General features: G+C 37.2%; 3 protein-coding genes across 3 annotated transcripts in view; 2 read left to right on the top strand and 1 right to left on the bottom strand.

Moving 5' to 3' along the window:
- Window positions 1-2,657: 2,657 nt before the first annotated feature.
- On the top strand, window positions 2,658-6,368 carry LOC125224109 (elongation factor 2-like). Its single transcript, XM_048127454.1, has 4 exons — window positions 2,658-2,743; window positions 3,448-3,484; window positions 3,573-3,660; window positions 3,783-6,368. The coding sequence occupies exons 2-4, from the start codon at window positions 3,482-3,484 to the stop codon at window positions 6,221-6,223; spliced, it is 2,532 nt and encodes an 843-aa protein (XP_047983411.1). The 5' UTR covers window positions 2,658-2,743; window positions 3,448-3,481; the 3' UTR covers window positions 6,224-6,368.
- Window positions 6,369-15,293: 8,925 nt separating this feature from the next.
- Window positions 15,294-21,401, top strand: LOC125217596 (KRR1 small subunit processome component homolog). The gene is made up of 13 exons (XM_048119116.1): window positions 15,294-15,403; window positions 17,172-17,425; window positions 17,733-17,809; window positions 17,998-18,108; window positions 18,787-18,855; window positions 19,115-19,171; window positions 19,405-19,443; window positions 19,538-19,642; window positions 19,753-19,835; window positions 19,941-20,022; window positions 20,426-20,569; window positions 20,647-20,718; window positions 21,111-21,401. The coding sequence occupies exons 1-13, from the start codon at window positions 15,294-15,296 to the stop codon at window positions 21,219-21,221; spliced, it is 1,314 nt and encodes a 437-aa protein (XP_047975073.1). The 3' UTR covers window positions 21,222-21,401.
- A 2,455-nt stretch (window positions 21,402-23,856) lies between these two features.
- Window positions 23,857-25,742, bottom strand: part of LOC125218888 (elongation factor 2-like) — a 7,038-nt gene continuing 5,152 nt past the window's right edge. The window contains exon 5 of the mRNA XM_048120680.1: window positions 23,857-25,738. Within this exon, the coding sequence (XP_047976637.1) occupies window positions 24,047-25,738 (1,692 nt within the window). The 3' untranslated portion in view covers window positions 23,857-24,046. The remainder of the gene's footprint in view (window positions 25,739-25,742) is intronic.

Consider the following 25,742-nt stretch of genomic DNA (forward strand, 5'->3'; position numbering starts at 1 on the left):
TAGGGTACATTTGGTTGTTACCATCAGTTCCTACTGCTGATAACAAAATCCCACCTAAATATGTCTTCAAAAAAGCCCCATCCAGGCCTATTACCCTCCTGCACCCCTCCTTGAAACCCTTTCTAAGTCCAGAAAAACCAATATACATTGCTTTGAAAACAGCACCAACATCCACATGTAGTTTGAACCTCCCTTCTTTGTCAGCTCTAGATAACTCAAGTATGTATCTCCTCAGCTTAGAATAATGTTCTTCCACTGATCCCCTCAACAAGTCAATGGATTTCCTCTTAGCATGATACAACCTCCACCTTGTGGCCTCAAAGGCATACCTCTGCATCAGGTCCAAACCCAACTCTTTACAAGTTAGTTGAGGTCTAACTCTGAATATCTCCATGTACTTTCTAGCAATCCAGTTAGAGGTAACAATTTTATTCCTCATTGCCCTGGGACAAGTGTGGACTCCTTTCACATTCCTCATGATGAAATCACCTGACTTATTGACTACACTACCATAACATTTCCATTTGCAAGGTTCTTTACACCCTGCTTCAACATGCTTCTTGCTTGCTCTCTTAAAATGGATTTGCCAACCATTCTCCACGGCATTATCTGTGATTGCATCTCTAGCTTGAATACCATCAATGAAGCACATGCCTATTGTGATTATCAACGCCTTATGGTCACACCTTGGATTGTACATAACTCTAGCATGTCTGTCTCGGGTTCTTCTCCCTTCATCTTCAAAAGCAGTTGAGTCAGAGTATATATCCCCCTCCTCGGAATTCTCATACTCAGATACATATTCACTTTGTTGTCCTCCATTCACTATCCCATAAAATATATCATCAGTTATGACAAACACCTCATTTTCTTTATTCTTCTTCAACCTGGCTTGAGTATATTCTTCATCCTCAGACACAAGCTCCTCAGCATCCATGTCATCATCAGTTTCCTCTTCCTCACAAGATGGTATGTAACTTCCATCTTCATCACTGTCATCAAATCTCTCTCCCAAATCCTCATCACATCCCTGCACACCTGAGCCACCTCTCCCTTTTTCACAATCACTCTCATTCACACTCTTATCCCTGCAAACAGTTTCACTTTCATTGTTCTCTGCAGAGGCACCCACACTCTTTTGCGCAGAATGAACCACACTCTTCTCAAAACTCTTCTCAACATTCTTCTCAACACTCTTCTCAACACTCTTCTCAACATTTTGTTCAACAGATTGTAAGTTACCCTTCAAAGTTGTTTCCTTCTTACTCTTTTTGACTGACTGAAAATTACTCTTCCTCACTGACTCAACTCTACTCTTTTTCACAGATTCAAACTCAGTCTCTATCACAGTTACACCAACCATTTTATCACCCTCTCCCCCACAAATAGATTTGTGTTGAACAATTTTATCCAGACCCTCACTCTCTTTTTTCCCATCAACAACATATACATGACAAATCTGAGCTCTCACCGTATTTAGAAGTGCTAACATATTCATCACCTCAGCATCACCTTTTATATCAATTTGGTCTACTCCCAATGTTTTCTTATAGCTAAGCCTACTCCAGCTATCAAACCCTAATTTATTCAATTCATCCACTAAATCGAAATAGCCAAACCTGTCTGGATCCAAACCATTTATATCTGACATTTTCCCACCTATGTATTTCTCGAACTTCACTCCATCTGGTACGAAATGTCCCCCATGGTATATTCGAAGGCCAAAAGGCTTCCTGAAAAATGAAATTAAACAATATCAAACAGAATCCGAGGGCAAAAACGAGCAAAAACAATGCAAGTGAGGACCATGTGACCATTATTAAAAAATGTAAGCAGGGACCCAAAATTCCAACCAATATTAAAACCCTAAACCCATGGGGACCATTTAATAAAAAAACTTTGCGAAAAAAACGAGATTAGAGTTCCAATAGCTTAGAATATTTGCAATAAACAAGGAGCTGGACACTCACAGGTTCGTCGCCATTCAGTTGTTGGAGAAGCCTTACAATCCATGTTCTCGTTTCTAACTTCGTTCACGCCGTCACCGGTCACGCCGTCGCTGCTGAAGTCATCGTCGCCACCACTGAGTATTTGCGATTGGAGTGATTGGGAGTGAAGTGGAGTGAGATTGAGAGTGAGATTGAGAGAAGACTGCGGAAGTGATTTTGGTGAATAAGATTAGGGTAAATTTTGGGGGTAAAATTTGGGAGAAGTTTTATTAAAATTGCATTTAAATTAAGAAAAAGTTTTATGTTTAGTCAGCTGCCATGTAGGATTAAAACGACACGTCATCTAGTTTTTCAGTCGGAAAATCCGAAATGGGAAAACGAAGCACTCCGACAAAGTTTATGATTTTGTATGCTACAATGAAAAATTATGGGAAAAATCAGAAAATGGCGAAAGTTTATGATTTTTAAGGCAATTAACTCTTTATAAATCATATAAAAACCACAATTTTAATGATTTAGTAAGAACAAAACATATTAGGCCTGTGGCCCCACCCACATTGCCTCAGCGGCCCAAAGAAAGCCCACGACTAAAATCCGAATATCCCAAAGAATAAAATCAATCACCTACTTTTGTATAGAGTGACAACAAAATTTCCCACATTTCGCAAAATTGAACTTATTTGGGGACTTAACTGCAATTTATACCTTTTATTAGGGTTTGGGGAATTACACCGCCACACACCTTATATCTCCAGCTTCTCCCCTCACTCTCTTTGCAACCTCTCTCATTTCAAGTGAGTTTCTGTCTCTGTCTCTGTCTCTGTCTCTGTCTCTCTAATTTTTTTCAGTTCGTTGCTTTATTGATCTTGAGTTGTTGTGAATTCTATACGTGTCTTATGTGATTCATGCTTCAATTTTATCGCCTATGGTTTTATCTTCATCTGTTTGAATCTACCTCTAGTTTATTAGATCAGATTTTTTTTTTTTATGCAAGATGTTGGATGATTCCTGGGTGTTTTGTTAACTGGTGATGATAAGTATTTCTTAGATGATTTTTTTATTTGATGAGGAGGAGAAGTGTGGGCTGCTTCCGGAATTTCATTTTGTGTCGATTTTGAAATTTTGTTTTTAGTTTTGTCTCGTAAACTTGATGAATGCTTTGCTTAAATGAACACAATCTCTCGTTTGTTGCTAGATCTAGTATGCTTGGCATCAACTATATTATTGGAATTATTGAGCAATTCATGTACCAACTTTCATTTAGGCAGCATGTTGGGTGATCGATGTTTGTTCGTTAGATTCATAGAATAAGCATATGTGCTCTACAGCAAAGTTATGTTTTGTTCAAATCGTTTGAATGAAGATTTAATGAATTTTCTTATTTTTTATTCTAATTGGTGGTATATATTTCCAATAACTACTTATCTATCATGCTAGCAGGAGCTCATAATCATATTCTTTTATATATTCTCAACTATTTTTATGTTACTGCTTGCAGGTTATTTGGCTGACTTGCATTAGAATCGGTCAAAATGGTATGTAGACCAAATTCACTTTTGGTTGTGACCTATTTATCAAATTATCTGATATGACCTAACAATAAGTACAAATTGATATGTGCAGGTGAAGTTTACAGCTGATGAACTCCGTGCTATTATGGACCTCAAGCATAACATTCGTAATATGTCTGTTATTGCCCATGTTGATCACGGTAAACAAGAGGCATTATTGATAGTAATTTTATTTTAGAATCACCTCCATTCTGAATGAATTTTCCGGTTTGATCCTCTTGCATGAAAGATGAAGTAACATTTACTTGTATTGGTGTTGCAGGAAAGTCTACTCTTACGGATTCTCTTGTTGCGGCTGCTGGTATTATTGCCCAAGAGGTTGCTGGGGATGTTAGAATGACAGACACTAGAGCTGATGAAGCTGAACGCGGCATCACAATCAAGTCGACTGGTATCTCATTGTACTATCAAATGAGTGATGAGTCCTTGAAGAGCTATAAGGGGGAACGCCACAAGAACGATTACCTCATCAATCTTATTGATTCGCCTGGGCACGTTGATTTCTCTTCAGAAGTGACTGCTGCACTCCGTATCACTGATGGTGCTCTTGTTGTGGTGGACTGTGTTGAAGGTGTGTGCGTCCAGACTGAGACTGTCCTTCGCCAGGCACTTGGTGAGAGAATTAGGCCCGTCTTGACTGTTAACAAGATGGACAGGTGCTTCCTTGAACTGCAAGTGGACGGAGAGGAAGCATATCAGACATTCCAGAGGGTTATTGAAAATGCCAATGTCATCATGGCCACATATGAGGATCCGTTGCTTGGTGATGTTCAGGTCTACCCAGAGAAGGGGACTGTTGCCTTTTCTGCTGGTCTGCACGGTTGGGCTTTTACTTTGACAAACTTTGCTAAGATGTACGCAGCCAAGTTTGGTGTTGATGAGTCCAAGATGATGGAAAGGCTTTGGGGAGAGAATTTCTTTGACCCAGCCACTAAGAAGTGGACCACCAAGCCTACTGGATCCGCCACCTGCAAACGTGGTTTTGTTCAGTTCTGCTATGAACCTATAAAGATGATCATCAACACCTGCATGAATGACCAGAAAGACAAGCTGTGGCCTATGTTGCAGAAGCTTGGCATAACGATGAAGTCTGACGAGAAGGATTTGATGGGGAAAGCTTTGATGAAGCGTGTTATGCAAACATGGCTTCCTGCCAGCTCTGCTCTGTTGGAGATGATGATATTCCATCTTCCCTCACCCGCCACAGCTCAAAAGTATCGTGTTGAGAACCTGTACGAGGGACCTCTTGATGATCAGTATGCAACTGCCATCAGGAACTGTGATCCTGATGGTCCTCTCATGCTATACGTATCTAAGATGATTCCAGCCTCTGACAAAGGCAGGTTCTTTGCTTTTGGCCGTGTGTTTGCTGGGAAAGTCTCAACTGGTTTGAAGGTCAGAATCATGGGCCCGAACTATGTTCCTGGTGAGAAAAAGGACTTGTACACCAAGAGTGTTCAGAGAACTGTTATCTGGATGGGTAAGAAGCAGGAAACAGTGGAAGATGTGCCTTGTGGTAACACAGTGGCTTTGGTTGGTCTTGATCAGTTTATTACCAAGAATGCTACCCTGACAAATGAGAAAGAAGTAGATGCTCATCCAATCAAAGCCATGAAGTTCTCTGTGTCACCTGTGGTTCGTGTTGCTGTGCAGTGCAAGGTTGCATCTGACCTACCAAAGCTTGTTGAAGGTCTGAAGCGTTTGGCCAAATCTGACCCCATGGTTGTCTGTACCATGGAGGAATCCGGTGAGCATATTGTTGCTGGGGCTGGAGAGTTGCATCTTGAGATCTGTTTGAAGGACTTGCAGGATGATTTCATGGGCGGTGCTGAGATTATAAAATCTGATCCCGTTGTTTCCTTCCGTGAGACGGTCCTGGAGAGGTCGTGCCGTACAGTTATGAGCAAATCACCTAACAAGCACAACAGGCTCTACATGGAGGCAAGGCCAATGGAAGAGGGATTAGCTGAGGCCATCGATGATGGGCGCATTGGTCCAAGGGATGATCCCAAGATTCGGTCAAAGATCTTGGCAGAGGAATTTGGGTGGGACAAGGAGCTTGCTAAGAAAATTTGGTGCTTTGGTCCTGAAACGACTGGTCCCAACATGGTCGTGGATATGTGTAAGGGAGTGCAGTACCTGAATGAAATCAAGGACTCTGTTGTTGCTGGTTTCCAATGGGCGTCTAAGGAAGGTGCACTGGCTGAAGAAAACATGCGTGGCATTTGCTACGAGGTTTGTGATGTTGTTCTTCACGCTGATGCTATTCACAGAGGTGGTGGGCAGGTTATTCCCACTGCGAGGAGGGTCATCTATGCCTCCCAGCTTACAGCAAAGCCTCGGCTTTTGGAACCTGTGTACCTCGTCGAGATCCAGGCACCAGAGCAAGCCCTTGGTGGAATTTATAGTGTGCTGAATCAGAAGCGTGGTCATGTGTTCGAGGAAATGCAGAGGCCAGGCACTCCTCTCTACAACATCAAGGCATACCTTCCAGTTATCGAATCCTTTGGTTTCTCAAGTACCCTGAGAGCTGCAACCTCTGGGCAGGCGTTCCCGCAATGTGTGTTTGATCACTGGGAGATGATGGCTTCGGATCCTCTTGAACCAGGTACCCAGGCTTCAACCCTCGTCACTGATATTCGCAAGAGGAAGGGTTTGAAGGAGAATATGACTCCTCTTTCCGAGTTCGAGGACAGGCTGTGAGCAGCTAATGTTATCAAGTTTGTATTGTTTTTATTAGACATCTCTGGTTCTCGAGTATTTTTATTGCTCGTCGGTTTTGTTTTTAGTTTTTCTATTTATTCCGTGACATTTTGGAATCATCTACTAAGGTTAAAACGTTGGGGTATGCTGATTCTTAGTGACTGTTTTATTTCCAATATGCTTATTATCATTACCGACTTAACAATACTTCTATTACTAGTAATTGTGGTGTTTGGTCATTTTTGGATTAGTAATTCTTGTGTTTGCTCGGTTTTTTTTTTGACTAAAATTGATGGTTTCATGCTTATTATCATTAACGTATTTTTTTGATTCTATAATAAGCTTGTGCAAAGTTTGTTAACTGACTGGCTAGGGCCTAGGGGGATGAGAGTTGCTATGTGGTGAGTTAATCCATGTCAAATGTCATCGTTTCACAACAAAAAAGATTAGGATTTCGGACGGTATTTTCTTAGTATGGGTAAAACATTAGGATAAAACATATATTGCTTTAGGTAGCGTTCGGTTGCCATGGCTAATAATCATGAGACTATCCATTTAGGATTAAATTGTGGGATTATTTTAGTTGGAGGGGAGAGGCTATGACTAATTATCATGAGACTATCCATCTAGGATTATGTTATAAGATTCAATCTTATGAATCAAACATGATACATATTTAATTATGAGATTTAATCTTGGCAACCGAACACCCCCTATATTATTGATTCTAGAATTTGTAGTATGGAATCATCAATTTTGGTCAAAAGTTGAGTTTGCTTGCAAAGTAAGACTGTGGAATCTAAAAACATGAACTTTATCCTTTAGGTTACGTGAATTTTTCACGGTACAAGTCTTACCAGCTATGGTTGAAGTTGAGGTGACACATTGACGCCTATTTGACATTAGGGGCATAACATGGACTCAAAGATGGCATATGAATCAATTTCTCAAGTTTCCTCCTAATGAAGGAGTGGCTGTAAAATTTCTACTTTCATAAATCACTCTTTCTAAGTTTTTTCTTCACATTTAGACATATAAGTACTTGAAAGAATGAGGGGTTGGATGTGTGTCATGTGCACGTGTTCCTTTCTTGAACAATATTTATATGTTCTCATTTTTATAAAAAATATGGTACGTTAGGTATTGAACCCACGAGGAACGGTAGTATCCATTATATTATATCACTACACTTAGACTAATAATACGTGAGTTAAGTGAGTTAGTGAAATATATGACCTATTTATCATTTATAGTAAAAATAATGAGATTCGTTGATACACTATTTATTAGCACTAAAAATACTTGCAAGTTTACATGGTAGCACTAAAAATTGTAACAAGAAATAAAGAGTTTGACAATAATACAAATCAAATCAACCAAAGCTTATTAGTGCACTTTCATTACTAGCAAGTTGATCACCTTGAAATACATGCATCACGAGTGCTTATACGTGTGTTTATCACTCACTCTCAAAGTGTACTTTGGAAAAAGTGTATGCTCTCAGATCATGCAACATACAAAGTTCACCATAGGCTTGCTCGAAGTCTAATCTCTCCTCTACTTTATGTGAATAAAATAAAAAATCTGAAAGGTCTTTATTTTATGTTATAATGTAGGCTCTTTGGGAAGGTGAGGAAATATGGCTAAAAAGTGACTAAAACCCAAACATAGCAAAAGTGATCAATTTCTACTACATCAAACTTAGCATCCCACCAACAATTCGAATCTCAGTAAATTCTAGACTTTGTCTAAATTTCTTCTCACTTCCCAAATTCCTTTGATTTTTTCTTTATCGTTTCATTTTTTTTTCTTTTGTACATCCCTTTTTTTTTTCACAACCAAATATCTCATTCAAACCACTGATGTCTATGCACTTTTCACAAGTAAGCACACTACTTTTCTTTCTACCTTACCTCTCAAACTCTTTTCACAAAATATCAACTAAAATTCACCAAGAGTGTATAGATATTCTCCTTTATTTAGCTTCCAAAGAAAAGGCTTTAAAGGCTCAAAGTGACTAGCTAGGGAAAAATATTTTGAATAAGGTCATAAATTTGGATATATAAAGTAGCTAAGAAGGATGACCTAACGTCCTTTTTTTATCATTTAACATTATGTAGACTTAGACAGATTAGGAGCAAGTTCTAGAAACAACTACATGAATGCTGATAAATTACATAAGAAAGAAATTTATGGCTCAAATCTCACAGGATATAAGCACGATTCAAAGCAAACAAGCAATTCATTAATTATGCACATTTTCACAAAACTTTCAAACCAATGTATCAAGTCAACTCTACCAAACGAACTTTTTATCATAGGCAACTCAGTCTGATGTCCCTAAACATGGGTATTTCTAAGTTTTCTATGTTATGCTCATGACAAGATTCACCTCAGATTTATTAAAAAAAAAAAACTAACAAAAACAACTAAACTCACGGTCCACCACTTCATCCCCCAAACTTATTCAAAACTACGTCAAGAATAAGTTTGAAAAGTCGGTAGGGACGTGAGTAAACAAAGAAAACAAATTAAACTAAAACAAAATTAAATATGCAAAAAAAAATGATACCAATGTTGGGTTGCCTCCCAACAAGCGCTTGGTTAACGTCTTTAGCTTGACGTTCTTTGAAGCTCAAGTTATCGCCCATTCTCGAGACTTCCTTTGGGATGCCTTTTGTACCTACAATTTCGCAATGTGAGCATATAATGAAAAAAATTGTAGTAGAGTACAATGCATAATATGTGACAATCTCCCAAACTCTAATCATATCAAGGCATAAAATATGCAAATCAAATTATCTATCTTTAACATGATCAATTTTCCATACCCCATTGTCTTCTCTATCCCCCAATTAATTGCAAGAATTTTCAACAGTAGACCAAGATCAAGCAAAACAATTAAGCTCTAAATATACACAATTTAAATCCTATGAACATGAACTATGTGTATCAATAATCAAATCAAAATGATATTCCATTTTCACCCACAGAGGTCAAATATACTTAATCACACCCAACAATAATTAATTCCAAAAATCCAAAACATAGCGAAAGAATTCAAGTTCAAAGCTCATAAATTAGAAGAAAAACATACCTTGTGTTGGTTGACAGTTAAGCACAACATTAATTAGTAGAATTCAAAGAATTTGATTAAGTAATGTGAATTTGAAGTGTGAGTGTTGAATTATGTGGAAAATAACAAAATAAAAAGAGAGGGGAGAAGGTTCAAGTTTTTTTTTTAATGAAAATTAAAAAAAGTTTCAAAAATACTTTTTTTTAAGAATAAAAAAAAACAAAAATCAGAAGAAAAAAAGAAAAATAAAGGAAAGAGTTTAAACGAAAAAAAAAAAATTAAAAGAATTTTTTTTAAACTTCAACTCTACGGAGGAGAAAACTAAAGATGAAAATTAATAACAACAAGAGAGCAATCAAATGTTTACATCTCACCCGCGCTCTACGGAGCATATCAAGTGTTGTAGTAGTAATCCATTGTTGTGCTTCGTGCTCCTTGCGAAACGGATAAAAAAATAAATAAAATAGAACTATATAAACATTACACTACAAGTTAGTATTATCATCCGTTCTACAATATCAATTTAAAGTAATAATATTCCCCGGAAACGACACTAAAAACTTGATGCACTATTATTAGCACTAAAAATACCTGCAATTTTACAGGGTAGATCTAGTATAACTAAAGGTCAGTTCCGGGATATCGAACACAAGGAATAAGATTGCTACTGACAATCATATACTAAGCGTCATATACTATCTAGAGGACGGAGTATTTTTGGTTTTGGTTTTATAAACTAGACATAAATATAAACAAATAAAAGAAAGTATAAAAACCAATAAATACAAGGCAGGCGGCGAATAAATGTAGAATTTTAGGATCCAACTACTATAGCCTAGAGATGAGTAATCTCACAGAACCTATGTGTTGTACTCGTTTCTTTTACCACATAAAACTAGCTATCTCTCAATTAATCTAGTTAAACAGACATAGTTCTAAACAAAAGAACAATAAAAGCGCAAGAACAAGCAAAACAATCACAAGAGTTAGGAAAAAGTTCAATTCAATATATCCTAACATGTTCATAATTGTCTTCACCAAAAAATCTACAAAGTATGTTTGACTATTCATAGACAAGTACTAAAAACAATAATAAAAGCACGAGACATGAAAGAAATTGATAAAACCCAAGGTTGGATCTTCAATCTTCAGTCGTCTCTTGCCTGGATCTGCAGAGCTCCGCTCCACTGGAAGATGGATGAATTATGTGAATTATGGAATGGAAGAAGGGAATGATTGGAGGCTCTGAGATCGAGAAAGATGAATTAGGTTAAGAGATATTTATAGGTGGGAAAAAAGTTTATTTTTTATAATTTTCATGCTCTAAAATAAATTGGAGAGATTTGGGCAACAATTTATTTTCTTCCTTGAATTTCCTCCTAAATTTTCGTTAGCTTTGACTGCACTGCGCAATGTTCGTAGAATGGTCATCACTTTTTCTACAGAACTCCGATTGAGATGTTCAACGTATACACGTGAAACTCTTTCAAAGACGAAGAGAATGGTATGTAGTAAGCACTGATTGGACTTCAAACTTGCTGACAGAATGAGCTCGAACAGAGGTTGTTGCACCTTGGCCTTTTTGCACCTTTTTTCTATCTTTTATCAACAAATATATCAAAAATACCAAATGTATAACATATGCAATTTAAGAACATAATTTGCATGAATGACATTTAAAATGAGTCAAATCTAGCCCTTAAAAATATGCAAAATCCGTGTTTGTCACTTGTAATGTGAGATGGATTGAAATGACAAAATATGATTCTTATAATGGACAGAGGTAGTATGAGTTTGAGTATAATATAATGGTTGGAGATGTTCTAAAGTTACTATTTGATGTCAGTGGCAGCTCCAAAATTTCCGATCTAGAGTGCTATAAATAGTTTTAACTATCTAGAGCAACTGAACCAATAATTTGCATAAACACAAATTAGTAATTCACTAATACAATGTACTTCTTCGTTAAAAAAAATAGTCATAATTTGCTATTTTGGGGTGTTCTCATTTTTTTAAAAATAGAAAACTTATATCTCTTACCTTACCTACTTTTATCATCTCTCCCATGCTCTTTCATCTTACTTTAAGTATTTTTTTTTCTCCTTTTCTACTTTACTAATTTTCTCATTAAAACTCGTACCGTTTACAAATAAAACCATTTTTTATGAACAAAGTAAGTAATATATATGTATATAAAAGAAAACAAGAAATTATTGGTTCACTTGCTCTAGATAGTTATAACTATTTATCGCAAGATCGGAAATTTTGGAGCTGCCACTGACATCAAACAGTAACTTTAGAACATCTCCAACCATTATACTATACTCAAACTCATACTACCTCTGTTCCACAATAAGAATCATATTTTGCCATTTCAATCTATCCCACAATAAGAGTCTGACAAGGAAGAGGTTTTTATGGGGCGACGACTCTGTGTGTGCGTGTCAACTGGCCAGGAGGGTACCTAGACCTAGCTGTGTCGTTGGGTCTGTGCCTAAAACCTCTTGTCAACAAAAATACCTCAACCCACTTCTACTGGCTAGTATAGTGGAGTAAGGGTCGATCCCACAGAGATGGATGTAGGCAAAGTGCAATTGCAAAGACATTTTGGAAGGGTTGGTTTGCTACCACGCTTTATGGGGTTGGGATTAAAACTAGGTGTGAAATGAAATGAAACCTCTATCTAAAGTTGGAAACTTGAACTTGCAAATGAAAACAGAACTCATGCCTAAACTGACCAGTAGGTGAAAATGAGACCTATACCCCTCCTAACCAGTAGGTCAGGGTGGGCTCTAAATGTAACATCCCGAATTTCCGAACCCTAATTTTAGAGCCCTTTTAAATTATTAGTGATGACGTGGAGTCGTGAATGCATTTATTGCATGTGATGCTATGGCCGAGTTGAGTCTAGGGTTTGCGTTGAAAGTTTGAAAAGTCAAACTTATTGATTTTATGATGTGGCATGTGATTTATTAAATTATGAGATTTATGTGATTAATTAATTTATAAGGTGAATTATTTGTTTAAGGGTGAGTGAGAATATTAGAGGAAATTCCGATAAATACTTGTCACCTAAATTTTTGGTTTTTGTAATTTTCGAACCCTAGCCTTTTGGAGGAGGAATTCTATTTTTCCGGATTTAATTTAATTTTTGGGATTTTTATCCAAATTAAATCCAAAACTAAATTATTCCTTATTCATTTTGGGAGAAAAATCGAGCCCTTTGTTTTTCTAGTGATTTTCGAAAATCACTTGTTATAGGAAGGAAAGAATTATTTTATTTTTAGTTAATCCCTTGTTTGATTTCTTTCCATACCTAGAATTTAAATATTCTACCAAATCTTTCCATACTTCAAGAGATCCTTGCCATACCTTATTTTAGTCAACATTCAAAAAATCCATGCCTTATTTAGGCACCAAATCACACGCCTATTTCTAGGCCAATGGGGGAGAATTTTTATTTCATTTTTTGCTCCGTGATATTTTATTCTACTCCGTAAAATATACCAAAACGAAACCATGGCTAATTAGAAGGCCTAATTTTCGAAAATTCCATGTTTATGCCTTAGAACTTATTTTTGGTATTTCTTCTTCCCTACTTCACAATATTATTTTATTCATTGTGTAGAATAAAATCTTACCAAATATTCTATTCTTTTTACCTAAAGATCTTATTGAGCACTATAAATAAGAGGACTCCTAAACCCTAGCCCCCATATTTTCGTCCCCTCTCCCTCTCAACTCTCTCCTTCAATTTTCTTCTACTTTACTCCATTAATCCTTCATCCTTTGAGAAGAAATTGAAGTTTGATCCAAGAATTTTCGAAGAACCAAGTCCTTACTTACTTTCTACCGATCGTTTTTCTCAAAAAGGTATTCTTATATTAATCTTCTTCCTTCTACTTGATTCCTCTTCTTTCTAACCGATTACTCGGTCTTCTTGAACCCTCATGCATCTTGGTTGAGTGAAAGTGGGATAAAAGGGATATGAGAATAATATTACAAGTGTGTGGCGTGTGTATGTGTGGCGTGCGCGTGTGTGTGCGTGTTGTGTGTGTGTTGTGTTGGTGTAGTGTGTGTTTGATGGCTAAATATCCTTGTGTGACATATGTTGATCTAGAGTTGAGATGCGAATGGAACCTGTTTGATAAACATGATCTTGATTGATTAGTGATGTTAAGATAAATCGATGGGAAAAGGGAAAGGTATTGAGACATGCATGAGTAAGAGTTGTGTTGGACCTAATTTGTGATATGTGCCTATGTGATTAAAAAGGTGAAACCTCGGTTGCGAAACCGGATAACGGAAAGGCGAAACTACTTGAAATCTAAGCAGTCGAGGTGGGCTTTATTCTTAAACTCTTTTACTTCTTGCAAAAATATTTATTGGTGTTATAAGGGTGGTTTAACTGTTATGCCATGCCTATGTTTGTTTTGTCGTGATATTGTGCGCCTGATGCCTAGTTCGTGAGTTCGCTCCATTGGGCTAGGGCTGTGGATATGCTATACGAATTCGGGTCCGAGTACGGGCCGCAAACCCTACCAGGCTGTGTACACGAGGGGATCGGGAGCCGTCCTTGCTAGTCGGCCGGTCTCGTGGTTGAAAAGTGTGGCCACACTTTCGTCGCACTATGGAAAGATTGTGATTTATGAATTGATGAGGAAATGGGGAGTTGTTTGATTGGCCAATCTATCTTAAATATTTTTGTGATACTCGTGAAATTCTCTTTAAACTGCTTAAAACTCGAGTTCACTTGGTAAGGGTGGCATAACTTATAAAATGTTTTGGCAACTAGCTCACTGAGTATTTCAAAATACTCAGCCCTGCATGTGTTTTCCTTATGTGCAGGTTGAATGGCGACGAGCGGTGGCGGGTGTTGACCTCATTAATTAATTAAGACGGTTGTTCTGAACACTGAGTGTAGTCGTGTCTCCATACATGGCTCCACTACTCTTGGTCTTTTCCACTGAATTCTTGACACACTCTAGTACTCTTTGATTACTTTGAGTTTGCCCCTTTTGAGTTAGAAGTTTGAGATTTGTTGTGGTTCTGTTGACTCATGTTGAACTCCTTCTGATTTCGATCACGTTTTATGATATTTATCCTTCGTTTATTCCTCTTGACTAAATCGTTGACTTAGGGCTTGTTAGTTCGTTTAATGCCTTAGTCGAACCTCTTTTATTGAAACCCTAGGCTTTATTCTCAGTGCTTTGAAGTCCGTTTTGGTAGCAGCCCCCGTATTTATTGTACCCTAGAATTCTGGGCTGTTACACTAAAAGCTGCATGCTAAAAGAAATTAAAATGCGTGCGTAAACTAGGGTGCGAGTGTGCATGTTAGAAGCTACTAGATGAAACTTACTAAAAATGGCTAGACAAAAGGTAAAGGGAATCAAAGGACATGCTGGCTGACTGGCTACTGGGTTTGCAGAAAAGCTGTAAAAGTGCAAATACAAAAGCAAAAAGCAACAAAAGCAACACAAGTGGTCCCATTCTTTGATTGTGACATTTTCTTCTTCACCAATCTAAACTAACAAGATTCAACAAACTCCATTGATGAATGCTCAAGCTCAAAAATTCGTAAATGCAATATTTAACTTGAAATCGAGAATGAAAGCAAGAAAAGCTGAGATTTACGCATACTGGTCAACAGGACATGGTGACAGAAACAAGCAGAAACGAATTCCATGCATTTTTTAGAAACTTAACCATATTAAAACTTGTAAAAACTTAAGAAAATACAAGATCTAACAAAGCTAGACAAATTCAAGCACTTAAATAACATAAATCAACATAAAACTATCAGATCTATCTAACTAGAGAGATTTAAAGCAATAACAAAGCTGAAACTCAAATAAAACCATAAAAACTTAACTTCATTCAAACATTCAAACCAAAAGATGCTTCAAACAGATTAACTACTGAAATCCGAGACAAATGCAAGTAAAACAAATTCTTAAACTAAGAAAGCATTAAAAGAAAGCATGTAAATGGCTGATGGCTTCTTCTGAAACTAGAACTGGACTATGGCGGCTGGAACGAATCAGGCATGATGACTCCCCGCCGGCTGGTGGCCGGAATCTTTATGGCAGGCTGCTGGATTTAGAGTGTGGAACTTAGTGCTAATGGAACTATTCTCCCCAAAAAAATATGAGTTGTAAGTGATGTAAAAAATATGATAAGTCCCTTTATGTTCAGCTCCTATTTATAGGGTGGCTTGCCCTAATTTCTAGGGCTGCATCTTCATGCGAAATGACAATTTTTCCCCTATTTAGTAGTTGATTGTTCCAAGCCAGTCCTTCCTTCCCGTGTCCAGTTCTGTAGCATCCATCCTGGCCAGTTTGCACCTTTTCTGCCCATAATTGCCAGTTTGCACTTTTTCTGCTCATACTGGCCAGTTGCTCACTTTTTGTTGCTTTTTCACGCCAATTCTTTCTGATCCTTTCCTCCTGATTTAGTACCTCAACCTGCACAGTTTAGCAACTATTTGCAGATTTTATCCAATAAAGCACGTTATACTGACCAATAACCAAGACTTAGAACGAGACTCATCAGAGTCCTATTATTTTTACTATAAATGATAAATAAGTCACACATTTCACTAACTCACTTAACTCACATGTTATTATAAAATCAATATAAAAAAAAAGTGGACATCAAATTCCACTAATTTTTTCAATCCATTATTCTTTACATTTTTAAAAACATGTGTCTACACTGAATACTCCTATTGTTGGATAAACATAATAATAAATAATCTCTTTGTCCACTCTAAGTGAAATATTTTTCTTTTTAGGATGTCTCACCCTAGATGACACATTTCTACACATACAAACATCACTCCCTCTACTTTTTCACTCTCTCTTACTCTATTTTTATCTACTTCACTCACAAAACAACACTATATAAAATTTCGTACCAAAGTATAAATGCTCCACTCATAGTGGGACAGAGGGAGTAGTGATATAAAATTCAGTAAGAAAAATATAAAATTGAACAAATAAATGAAAAAGATCGAACCTTGCTGTTAGATCAAATCAATAAGAATTACTAGAAGATACTACCAAATAAAAGTATATTAGATTAATTATTAATAAGATCTGAAAATATAAAATGATACTAAAACATACGATGGAGTTACTTATAATAGAAATAATTTTTTTACCTTATATCTAAATATATTTTTTTTATAAGTTCAACTCATTTGTTATAAAGTGTTCCACTTTAGCAACTATTCAGCTGTGGTAAGTGCATTTTTCTCTTGTTTTTGACAGAATGTTGATTATGTAGTAATTAACTAGTTAATACAAAATTCAAAATTTTAATAATTTTCAGAAATTATTATTGTTCAAAGGGATATTGGCATCTAATATCATGAAACTTTCAAAAAGTTGGATTTTTCCCATGAACTTTAAAATTGACAAATAATATCACGAACTTTACCCCGAGTTTTTTTTTCCACGAATAAAAAAATTCATGTTATTTTAACAGATTGAAAAACAATTTTGGAGGATGTGCTTCAAGAAAACTTATCTTCAAAGATTGAAAATCTTGAAGCTCTCAAAATTTTCGTCGGAAATTACGAAAACAAATCCGTATCATAATATTATTTGTGCGAATTTTTTCATTCGTGGGAAAAAACAAATCGGAGTAAAGTTCGTGATATTATTTGTCAATTTTAAAGTTCGTGGGAAAAACTCAACTTTTTAAAAATTTCGTAATATTAGATGCCAATATCCCTCGTTCAAAAGACCGTAGTAATTGGATTCACCACCATTTGTTAACGGGCCGGGCCTCGCCTCCAACCAGCAGATCCTGGGCTTCTAAAAGCCCACAGTCTCATAAATTTAAATTATCTTATTCAAATTTCTTAAACCCTACAATCTCTCTCTCCTCTCTCTCTCTGAAGAAAATAGCAATGGCGGATTTTGAAGAAGAAAACAACAGAAATGACGGCAGTGACGCCGCGGAGAAGCCGCGGACAAGGCATAAGGGGAAGCACGACAAGGATAAGCCCTGGGATGACCCCAGCATCGATCACTGGAAAATCGATAAATTTGATCCATCGTGGAACGAGGGCGGCATGTTAGAAGTTAGCTCATTTTCTACTCTCTTTCCTCAATACAGAGGTAGCAAATTATTCCGTCTGCTACTTCATATTTTAATTTTTGCTGTATTGTCGACTGCTTCTCAAGCTACACATGATTTCGAATTCTAAATTTCTGCTTGCTGTTGTGTATGCTAGCTTATTGTGGTGTGTTTTAGGGTAATTATCTGTAAAATTCCGTAGCTTATGAGAATTTTACATTAGAGGGAAGCGACGGCGTATGCATATCGCGGAATTGGTTCCTAGGGTTTTAAAATTGTAAAGCTAAGCTTGTGAATTGGTACCTGTGGTTGTATTGATATCGTTTCTCTCCGTGTATGCTCTTATAGAAAAATATTTGCAAGAGTGCTGGCCGATAGTGAAAGGTGCATTGAAAGAGCATGGTGTTGCTTGTGAACTAAATTTGGTAGGTTACTTGTTTCTTCTTTTCTTTTACCCCTCTTTCAATTGTTCTGGCTTCGTGATCATAATCGCTTCCAAAAGGCTGGTGCTGTTGCTCACATTAAAAAGTGAGTGCAATGGGCCAGTATGGAAGCAGATTGATGATTCACATTTGTTCATTTATTCAACTTTTTGGACGGCATATATTGTCAGGTTGAGGGCTGCATGACAGTTTCAACAACCAGGAAGACGAGGGACCCGTATATAATAATTAAGGCTCGAGATCTCATTAAGCTTTTATCACGAAGTGTTCCTGCTCCTCAGGTCAGGCTTATTCTTATTCTGATATGTACACATTAATTTGAAACACTCTCATAAGAGTTTTGCCTTGAAAATACAGGTTAATCTGTGTAGTTGCAAGATTATTCTCACCGATAAAGTATATATAACTAAAATTTTAGTAATGTTGCAATTCACCATTCTATATCTTTGGATTGTGCATAGTTTTGTCTGTTGATTTAATAGGAATACTACTCTATTCATTCTTTATGGATAAAATGGTTAATGGTTATGTTCCTATTATTTGCACATAGCATGATTAAAGATAAGTAGTATTCGCCAATTTTCATTATTTACTCAGCCTACTATGCTGTTTTTAGGGTGAAAAAAACTCAAGTTCACAGCTCAGAGGTGAAGAACAAACTAACCTTATAGTTTATGAATAATATTGAGGGGAGTACTTAACTATAATTTGTCCTAACGCGAATATAATCTTATATGCAATTAAAAAATATGAATGCATTGGAAATTGTTAAAAGATCTAAAGCTAGATAAGATTTTATTGGGCTGTGGCACCTTTACAAACTCAGTGGAAGTTGGGCTTGCTGCTAAATAAAGGAGGAGAATTGAACCATGTCTTTGAAATTTAGATGGTAAAAGCTTTGATTTGCCGTAGTCATTTGAATTCCTGAAATTTAAGTGTGCATGCTTGTTATCTTACAGGCAGTAAAGATTCTTAATGATGAGATGCAGTGCGACATAATCAAGATTGGGAACTTGGTCCGCAAAAAGGTTTGTTTTTAAGTCTAAGCTCAAATACTACTTATCAGTTCAGCTATCTCCCATGAGTATGAACACATACTCATATAATATTGCCCCACCTTCCTTACTTTTGGGACTTGTGGGATTAATAAAAATAAATTTACCCTGAAAAAGATGCAATGGCTATTGAACACTCAGCAGTGAACGACTAAAATTTGTGAAAGACATATTTTGAGTATCTTCAGTTCAGTCTTGTCACAGTCCAAATTGACCCATTGCTCATGTGCAGGAACAATTTGTTAAAAGAAGGCAACACTTATTGGGACCCAATTCTTCTACCCTAAAGGTATCTCATTTTGATATTTGTTTTTCTTGGTCTACACGAAATAAATTATGATTGACTAAATAAGTGAACGCAATGTTGTTATAATAAATTGGGTCAAAGACTACCATTGTCTTTGTAGCTTATTTAACCTACTACCTACCTCTCATTTTGATGCTTGCATTATGGGTACTTGCTTGTTTTTGTTTCATGTACTATACCATTACTGATATCTGAGTGTGGTTGATGAAATGCAGGCACTTGAAATTTTAACTGGGTGCTATATTCTAGTTCAGGTCACCATTTACGATCTCTTCATATTATATTGCTATTTTAATTAACCAAACTATCAACTGAGCTAGTCAATACCATTCTCCATTGAATGAGCAGGGGTCCACAGTTGCAGCAATGGGTTCATATAAAGGTCTAAAACAAGTTAGGAAGGTTGTTGAAGAATGTATTCTGAATAAAATGCATCCAGTATACAACATCAAGGTAAATGGCCAAATATACTGGTGAATTCAATATAATCAGTTACATTTCACTTGATGAGGAGGATCTGATGATCATTTATTGTATTTGTACCTCTTGTTTTGTGACTGAAGATCCTAATGATGAGGAGAGAGCTTGCTAAAGATCCTGCTCTTGCAAATGAGAATTGGGACAGATTTCTTCCGAAGTTTAAGAAGTATGCATCTGTCCATCTTTGCCTAATAGTTGTATGTATGATATGGCTTGAACCTTTTACTTCAGTACAGGACTCAACCAATTCCTTTTGTTTCATCTCTCCTAGGAAAAATGTCAAACAGAAGAAAGTTAAGGCCAAAGATAAGAAACCTTACACACCTTTCCCTCCACCACAGCAACCTAGTAAGGTGAGTTGATGTGTCAATTACTATTGCTCTACTGTACTTATTATCGTTAATTTTCTCTCAGAACTCCTATTGCATTAGCAATTTAGCATAGGGTAAAGTGTGCTATCATTTGTGATTAACTACAGTGATCTGTCCATTGTTTATTTAAACATAATGACACCTTACTGCTGTTGTCAGCCTGATATCTTTAGTGTGACACTGTGACCTGCGCTTTACTAACATGGCCGTTGAATAACTTTTAGGGCTAGAAAAGCAACTATGTTTTTTCAAATTATCGTTGTGTTGTTGCTTGATCTTGCAGGTCTTCTTGTGTATGTACATATGTGCAGTCCTTTTTTTGTTGCACGTGGTGGGTTTTCAAGATTTATTTCATTGATTAATTTTGCCATATGAGTTATGTCAGGTTGATTTGCTACTGGAAAGTGGAGAGTATTTCTTGAGTGATCAGAAGAAGCAAGCTAAGAAGTGGCAGGAGAAGCAAGAGAAACAAGAAGCTAAAGTGGCTGAAACCAAAAGGAAAAGAGAAGAGGCATTTGTTCCTCCTGAGGTTTGTATAGGAACACCCTTTTGTGTGCATCTCTGTTATGATGTATTTTTGTGTTTAATACCTGATTCTTTGTACAGGAACCTAGCAAAGAAGTTCCAAAGAATACCGATGACAGTAATGATGTTGCTGCTCTTGCATCCGCTTTGAAGGTACATGAGCTCTATTGTCCTCTTCCATTTGATTGGTATTGCGAGTTTAAGTTGAGATGACATCATAATTTATGCCTCTATTTATTGACTCACCTCTGTTCTTCTGGAAACCTAGTGGGCCTTTCAAACAAGAATTCAGATTACATTTCATATGATATTTCGAACTTGCAATTAGTTAACTAATGCGCTCCTCCTTATTTATTAATAAAAAGTTGTGAACCTATATACAAAATGATACATTTACACACCCCAACCCCCAAAGGAAATAAAAGAAGATGCCAGATCTTTTGGTCTTCATATGAGGCTGTCAAGACTATGGTGTTGATTTCGAACTCGGTCAGTCAGTTTGCATTGAAGGATGGTAATGAACTTGTTTCCTTTTTGTTTTGCAGAAAAAAGCAAAGGATTTTAGCAAACAAAAATCGGCTGAGAAGATTGATGCAGTGTCATATATTGCAGCTCCTAGTGGCACATCTACTAAAAAGAAATCGAAGCGTTCCTGAAGATCTAGGATTTGCTTCTAAGTTATGTCTGTTGTAGCTGAGCTAATACTTATTTTGCGAATGCCTGTGTCCGTCCAGTGTAATTGTAGTGCTCAATATCGCAATGTTTTGGACCATGGCAGATTTTGAATGTATACTGACATCATACTTTCATATTGGAGCCTATTTCGACTCTTAAAATGCACTCTCTGCCCGTGAAAATCTTACACATTTGTCATTTTGGGACGCTACTTTTTCTGTTTTTAATAAGTGGGCCTTTACACTCCACTATATTCACATTGTTGATTTGTTGTTAGTTGCATCTAGTGTTCCTAGCTTGTTTGTAGTTTCTTTAGGCTTTATCACTCTTCATTCCAAGCTTCGATTTAGTTGAAAGAAAATACTCTCTTCGTCCCACTTTAGTAGTGTTGGACTACTACCTTTGAATGTCCCACTTTAGGAGTCCCGGTTAGAATATTTCATAGTTGGTAATAGGCCCCACATTCCACTCACCTTTTTCCTCTCACATTGTATTATAAAACTAATATATAAAAGTAGGATCCAAATTCCACTATCATTTTTCACCAATTTTTCTACATATTTCTTAAAACTCTGCCGAACTCAACCGAGACTCCTAAAGTGGGACGGAGGGAGTATTGTTCTTAGCTTGTTTGTAGTTTCTTTAAGCTTTATCACGTTGTTCTTTCATCATGTTTAAGTGTTCGTAAGCCTGATTTATCTTCTTGATGAACTAATTAGTTTCAGCCTTTACTTTGGAGTTTTCGTTGCATGTTTAGAATTGGTGTTTCTCTTGTATTGTTACTTGTGTTGCAACCATTTAGTCTTTTCTCTCCATAATTTTTGTGGTCCATCACTTATGTTTGTGAGTGTGTATTAGGAGATGGATCGGAATTTACCGTAGGTGATCCTCTCCGCCATCCCACGCCATTTTCAAGTCACATTAGCCTCCATTTCAAATTTAGCTAAGTAAATCGGGCTTTTAGACCACCTTTCTGAATGTCACTTTTCAAGTTACTAGATTGCTTTAGGAGCAACACTTAATTTATTTTGGGTAGCTTTTTAACATAATTCCGTTTTGCATAATTTAGGTGAGAATATTCGTGCATAGTATGCACTCTCCTCTTACTCTTTCTATTTCTAAAATATTCTTATTTTCATTAAGCGTAAAAAATTCTTGTCACTATGTGTGAGTTGCTCGGTATGTCAATTTATCCAGTCGGTGTTCCAATTTAAGTGCTTCCCTTTAATTTCACTTTATTTGCACTTTTAGTTCTTATATTAGTTCACAGTGATACAGTTCTTATATTAGTTAACAGTGATATTTATATTTCGTATTTCAATTCCAATCCTCCAACTCCTAATTTAGAGTGTGGCGGCAGTGTAGTGATATAATATAATGGATACTACCGTTCCTCATGGGTTCGACATCCTATCATACCATATACTCCCTTCGTCCCAACTAAGTTGAGTCGTATTATTATTTGGAATGTCCCAACTAAGTTGGATCATTTCTTTTTTTACAAAAAATAAAACATCCAATTACTCTTACTTTATTCCACAATCTACTTTACTCTCTTTATTCCACTATCTACTTTACTCTCTTTATTTTTCCCACGGTATTCTCCTCTCTTACTTTTTAATACAATTTCTTAATCTCTGGCCCAAAAGTTATGTCTCAACTTATTTAATACTCCCTCCGTCCACAAACAATAGATCTATTGTTGTTCGGCACGGGTTTTAATGTAGAATTGGTAAAGTAAGAGAGATGAGGAGAAAAAGTAGGTAAAGTAAGAGAGATAGGGAGAAAAAGTGAGTAAAATATGAGAGAGAAGAAAAAGTGGGAAAAGTATGAGAGATAAACTTTCCATTTTCAGAAAGTGATTTATTTTTTATAGACGTCCCAAAATGGCAAAAGTGATCTATTATTTGTGGACGGAGGAAGTAGTAGTTTTTTTGAAAAGTGAGAACTTATAAATATTGTTCAAGAAAGGGATACATGCACACGACACACACGTGCAAAACCTCATTCTTTCAATTCAAGTACTTGTGTCTAAAGTGAAGAAAAAACTTATAAGTAGAAATTTTACAGCCACTCGTGCATCAGTAGGAAACTTGAGACAGTGATTTATATGCCATCTTTGAGTCCATGTTATGCCATTAATGTCACACAGGCTTCAATGTGTCATCTCAACTTCAACCATAGCAGGTAAGACTTCTGCTGTGAAAAATTTACATAATCTAAAGTTCATGAAGTTTAAATACCACAGTTATACATTGCACGCAAAATCAAATTTTGGCTATATACCACAGTTATACTTTGCAGGCAAAATCAAATTTTGGCCAAAATTGATGGTTTCATACTACAAATTCTATGCTACTCGAATCAATATAAAGGAATACTATATGTTACATTGCCCTAATATTTCACTCACTACATACGCAATTGAAACTCTCATTCCCCCTGCCTGTCAATTTTACTAAATTTATATAAGCTTTTTAAACAATCAAAAATTAGGTTATTGTGTCAAAGTAAATATAAACCAAAAAAGTAACAGAATAAACACCAGAATTACAAATCCAAAAATGACCAAACACACACAGTTACTAGTCATAGAAGTATTGAAAAGCCAGTCGATGAATAATAAGCATATTGGAAATGAAACAGTAACTAAGAATCAGCATTCGCCAAAGTTTTAACCCTAGTAAACATATGTAGAATGTCACGGAAAAATAGAAAAACTAAAATAAAAACTGAGTAGCAAGAAAAATACTCAAGAACAAGAGATGTCCAGTAAAAACGATACAAACTTGATAACAATAGCCCCTCACAGCCTGTCCTCGAACTCGGAAAGAGGAGTCATATTCTCCTTCAAACCCTTCCTCTTGCGAATATCAGTGACAAGGGTTGAAGCCTGGGTACCTGGTTCAAGAGGATCCGAAGCCATCATCTCCCAGTGATCAAACACACATTGCGGGAACGCCTGCCCAGAGGTTGCAGCTCTAAGGGTACTTGAGAAACCGAAGGACTCGATAACTGGAAGGTACGCCTTGATGTTGTAGAGAGGAGTGCCTGGCCTCTGCATTTCCTCGAACACATGACCACGCTTCTGATTCAGCACACTGTAGATTCCACCAAGAGCTTGCTCTGGAGCCTGGATCTCGACGAGGTACACGGGCTCCAAAAGCCGAGGCTTTGCTGTAAGCTGGGAGGCATAGATGACCCTCCTCGCAGTGGGAATAACCTGCCCACCACCTCTGTGAATAGCATCAGCGTGAAGAACAACATCACAAACCTCGTAGCAAATGCCACGCATGTTTTCTTCAGCCAGTGCACCTTCCTTAGACGCCCATTGGAAACCAGCAACAACAGAGTCCTTGATTTCATTCAGGTACTGCACTCCCTTACACATATCCACAACCATGTTGGGACCAGTAGTTTCAGGACCAAAGCACCAAATTTTCTTAGCAAGCTCCTTGTCCCACCCAAATTCCTCTGCCAAGATCTTTGACCGAATCTTGGGATCATCCCTTGGACCAATGCGCCCATCATCGATGGCCTCAGCCAAACCCTCTTCCATTGGTCTTGCTTCCATGTACAGCCTGTTGTGCTTGTTAGGTGATTTGCTCATAACTGTACGGCATGACCTCTCCAGGACCGTCTCACGGAAGGAAACAACAGGATCAGATTTTATAATCTCAGCACCGCCCATAAAATCATCCTGCAAGTCCTTCAAACAGATCTCAAGATGCAGCTCTCCAGCCCCAGCAACAATATGCTCACCGGATTCCTCCATGGTACAGACAACCATAGGGTCAGATTTGGCCAAACGCTTCAAACCTTCAACAAGCTTTGGTAGGTCAGAGGCAACCTTGCACTGCACAGCAACACGAACCACAGGTGACACAGAGAACTTCATGGCTTTGATTGGATGAGCATCAACTTCTTTCTCGTTTGTCAAGGTAGCATTCTTGGTGATGAACTGATCAAGACCAACCAAAGCCACTGTGTTACCACAGGGCACATCTTCCACTGTTTCCTGCTTCTTACCCATCCAGATAACAGTTCTCTGAACACTCTTGGTGTACAAGTCCTTTTTCTCACCAGGAACATAGTTCGGGCCCATGATTCTGACCTTCAAACCAGTTGAGACTTTCCCAGCAAACACACGGCCAAAAGCAAAGAACCTGCCTTTGTCAGAGGCTGGAATCATCTTAGATACGTATAGCATGAGAGGACCATCAGGATCACAGTTCCTGATGGCAGTTGCATACTGATCATCAAGAGGTCCCTCGTACAGGTTCTCAACACGATACTTTTGAGCTGTGGCGGGTGAGGGAAGATGGAATATCATCATCTCCAACAGAGCAGAGCTGGCAGGAAGCCATGTTTGCATAACACGCTTCATCAAAGCTTTCCCCATCAAATCCTTCTCGTCAGACTTCATCGTTATGCCAAGCTTCTGCAACATAGGCCACAGCTTGTCTTTCTGGTCATTCATGCAGGTGTTGATGATCATCTTT

The sequence above is a fragment of the Salvia hispanica genome, chromosome 4 (genome assembly GCF_023119035.1).
Source record: "Salvia hispanica cultivar TCC Black 2014 chromosome 4, UniMelb_Shisp_WGS_1.0, whole genome shotgun sequence".
Lineage (NCBI taxonomy): Eukaryota > Viridiplantae > Streptophyta > Magnoliopsida > Lamiales > Lamiaceae > Salvia > Salvia hispanica.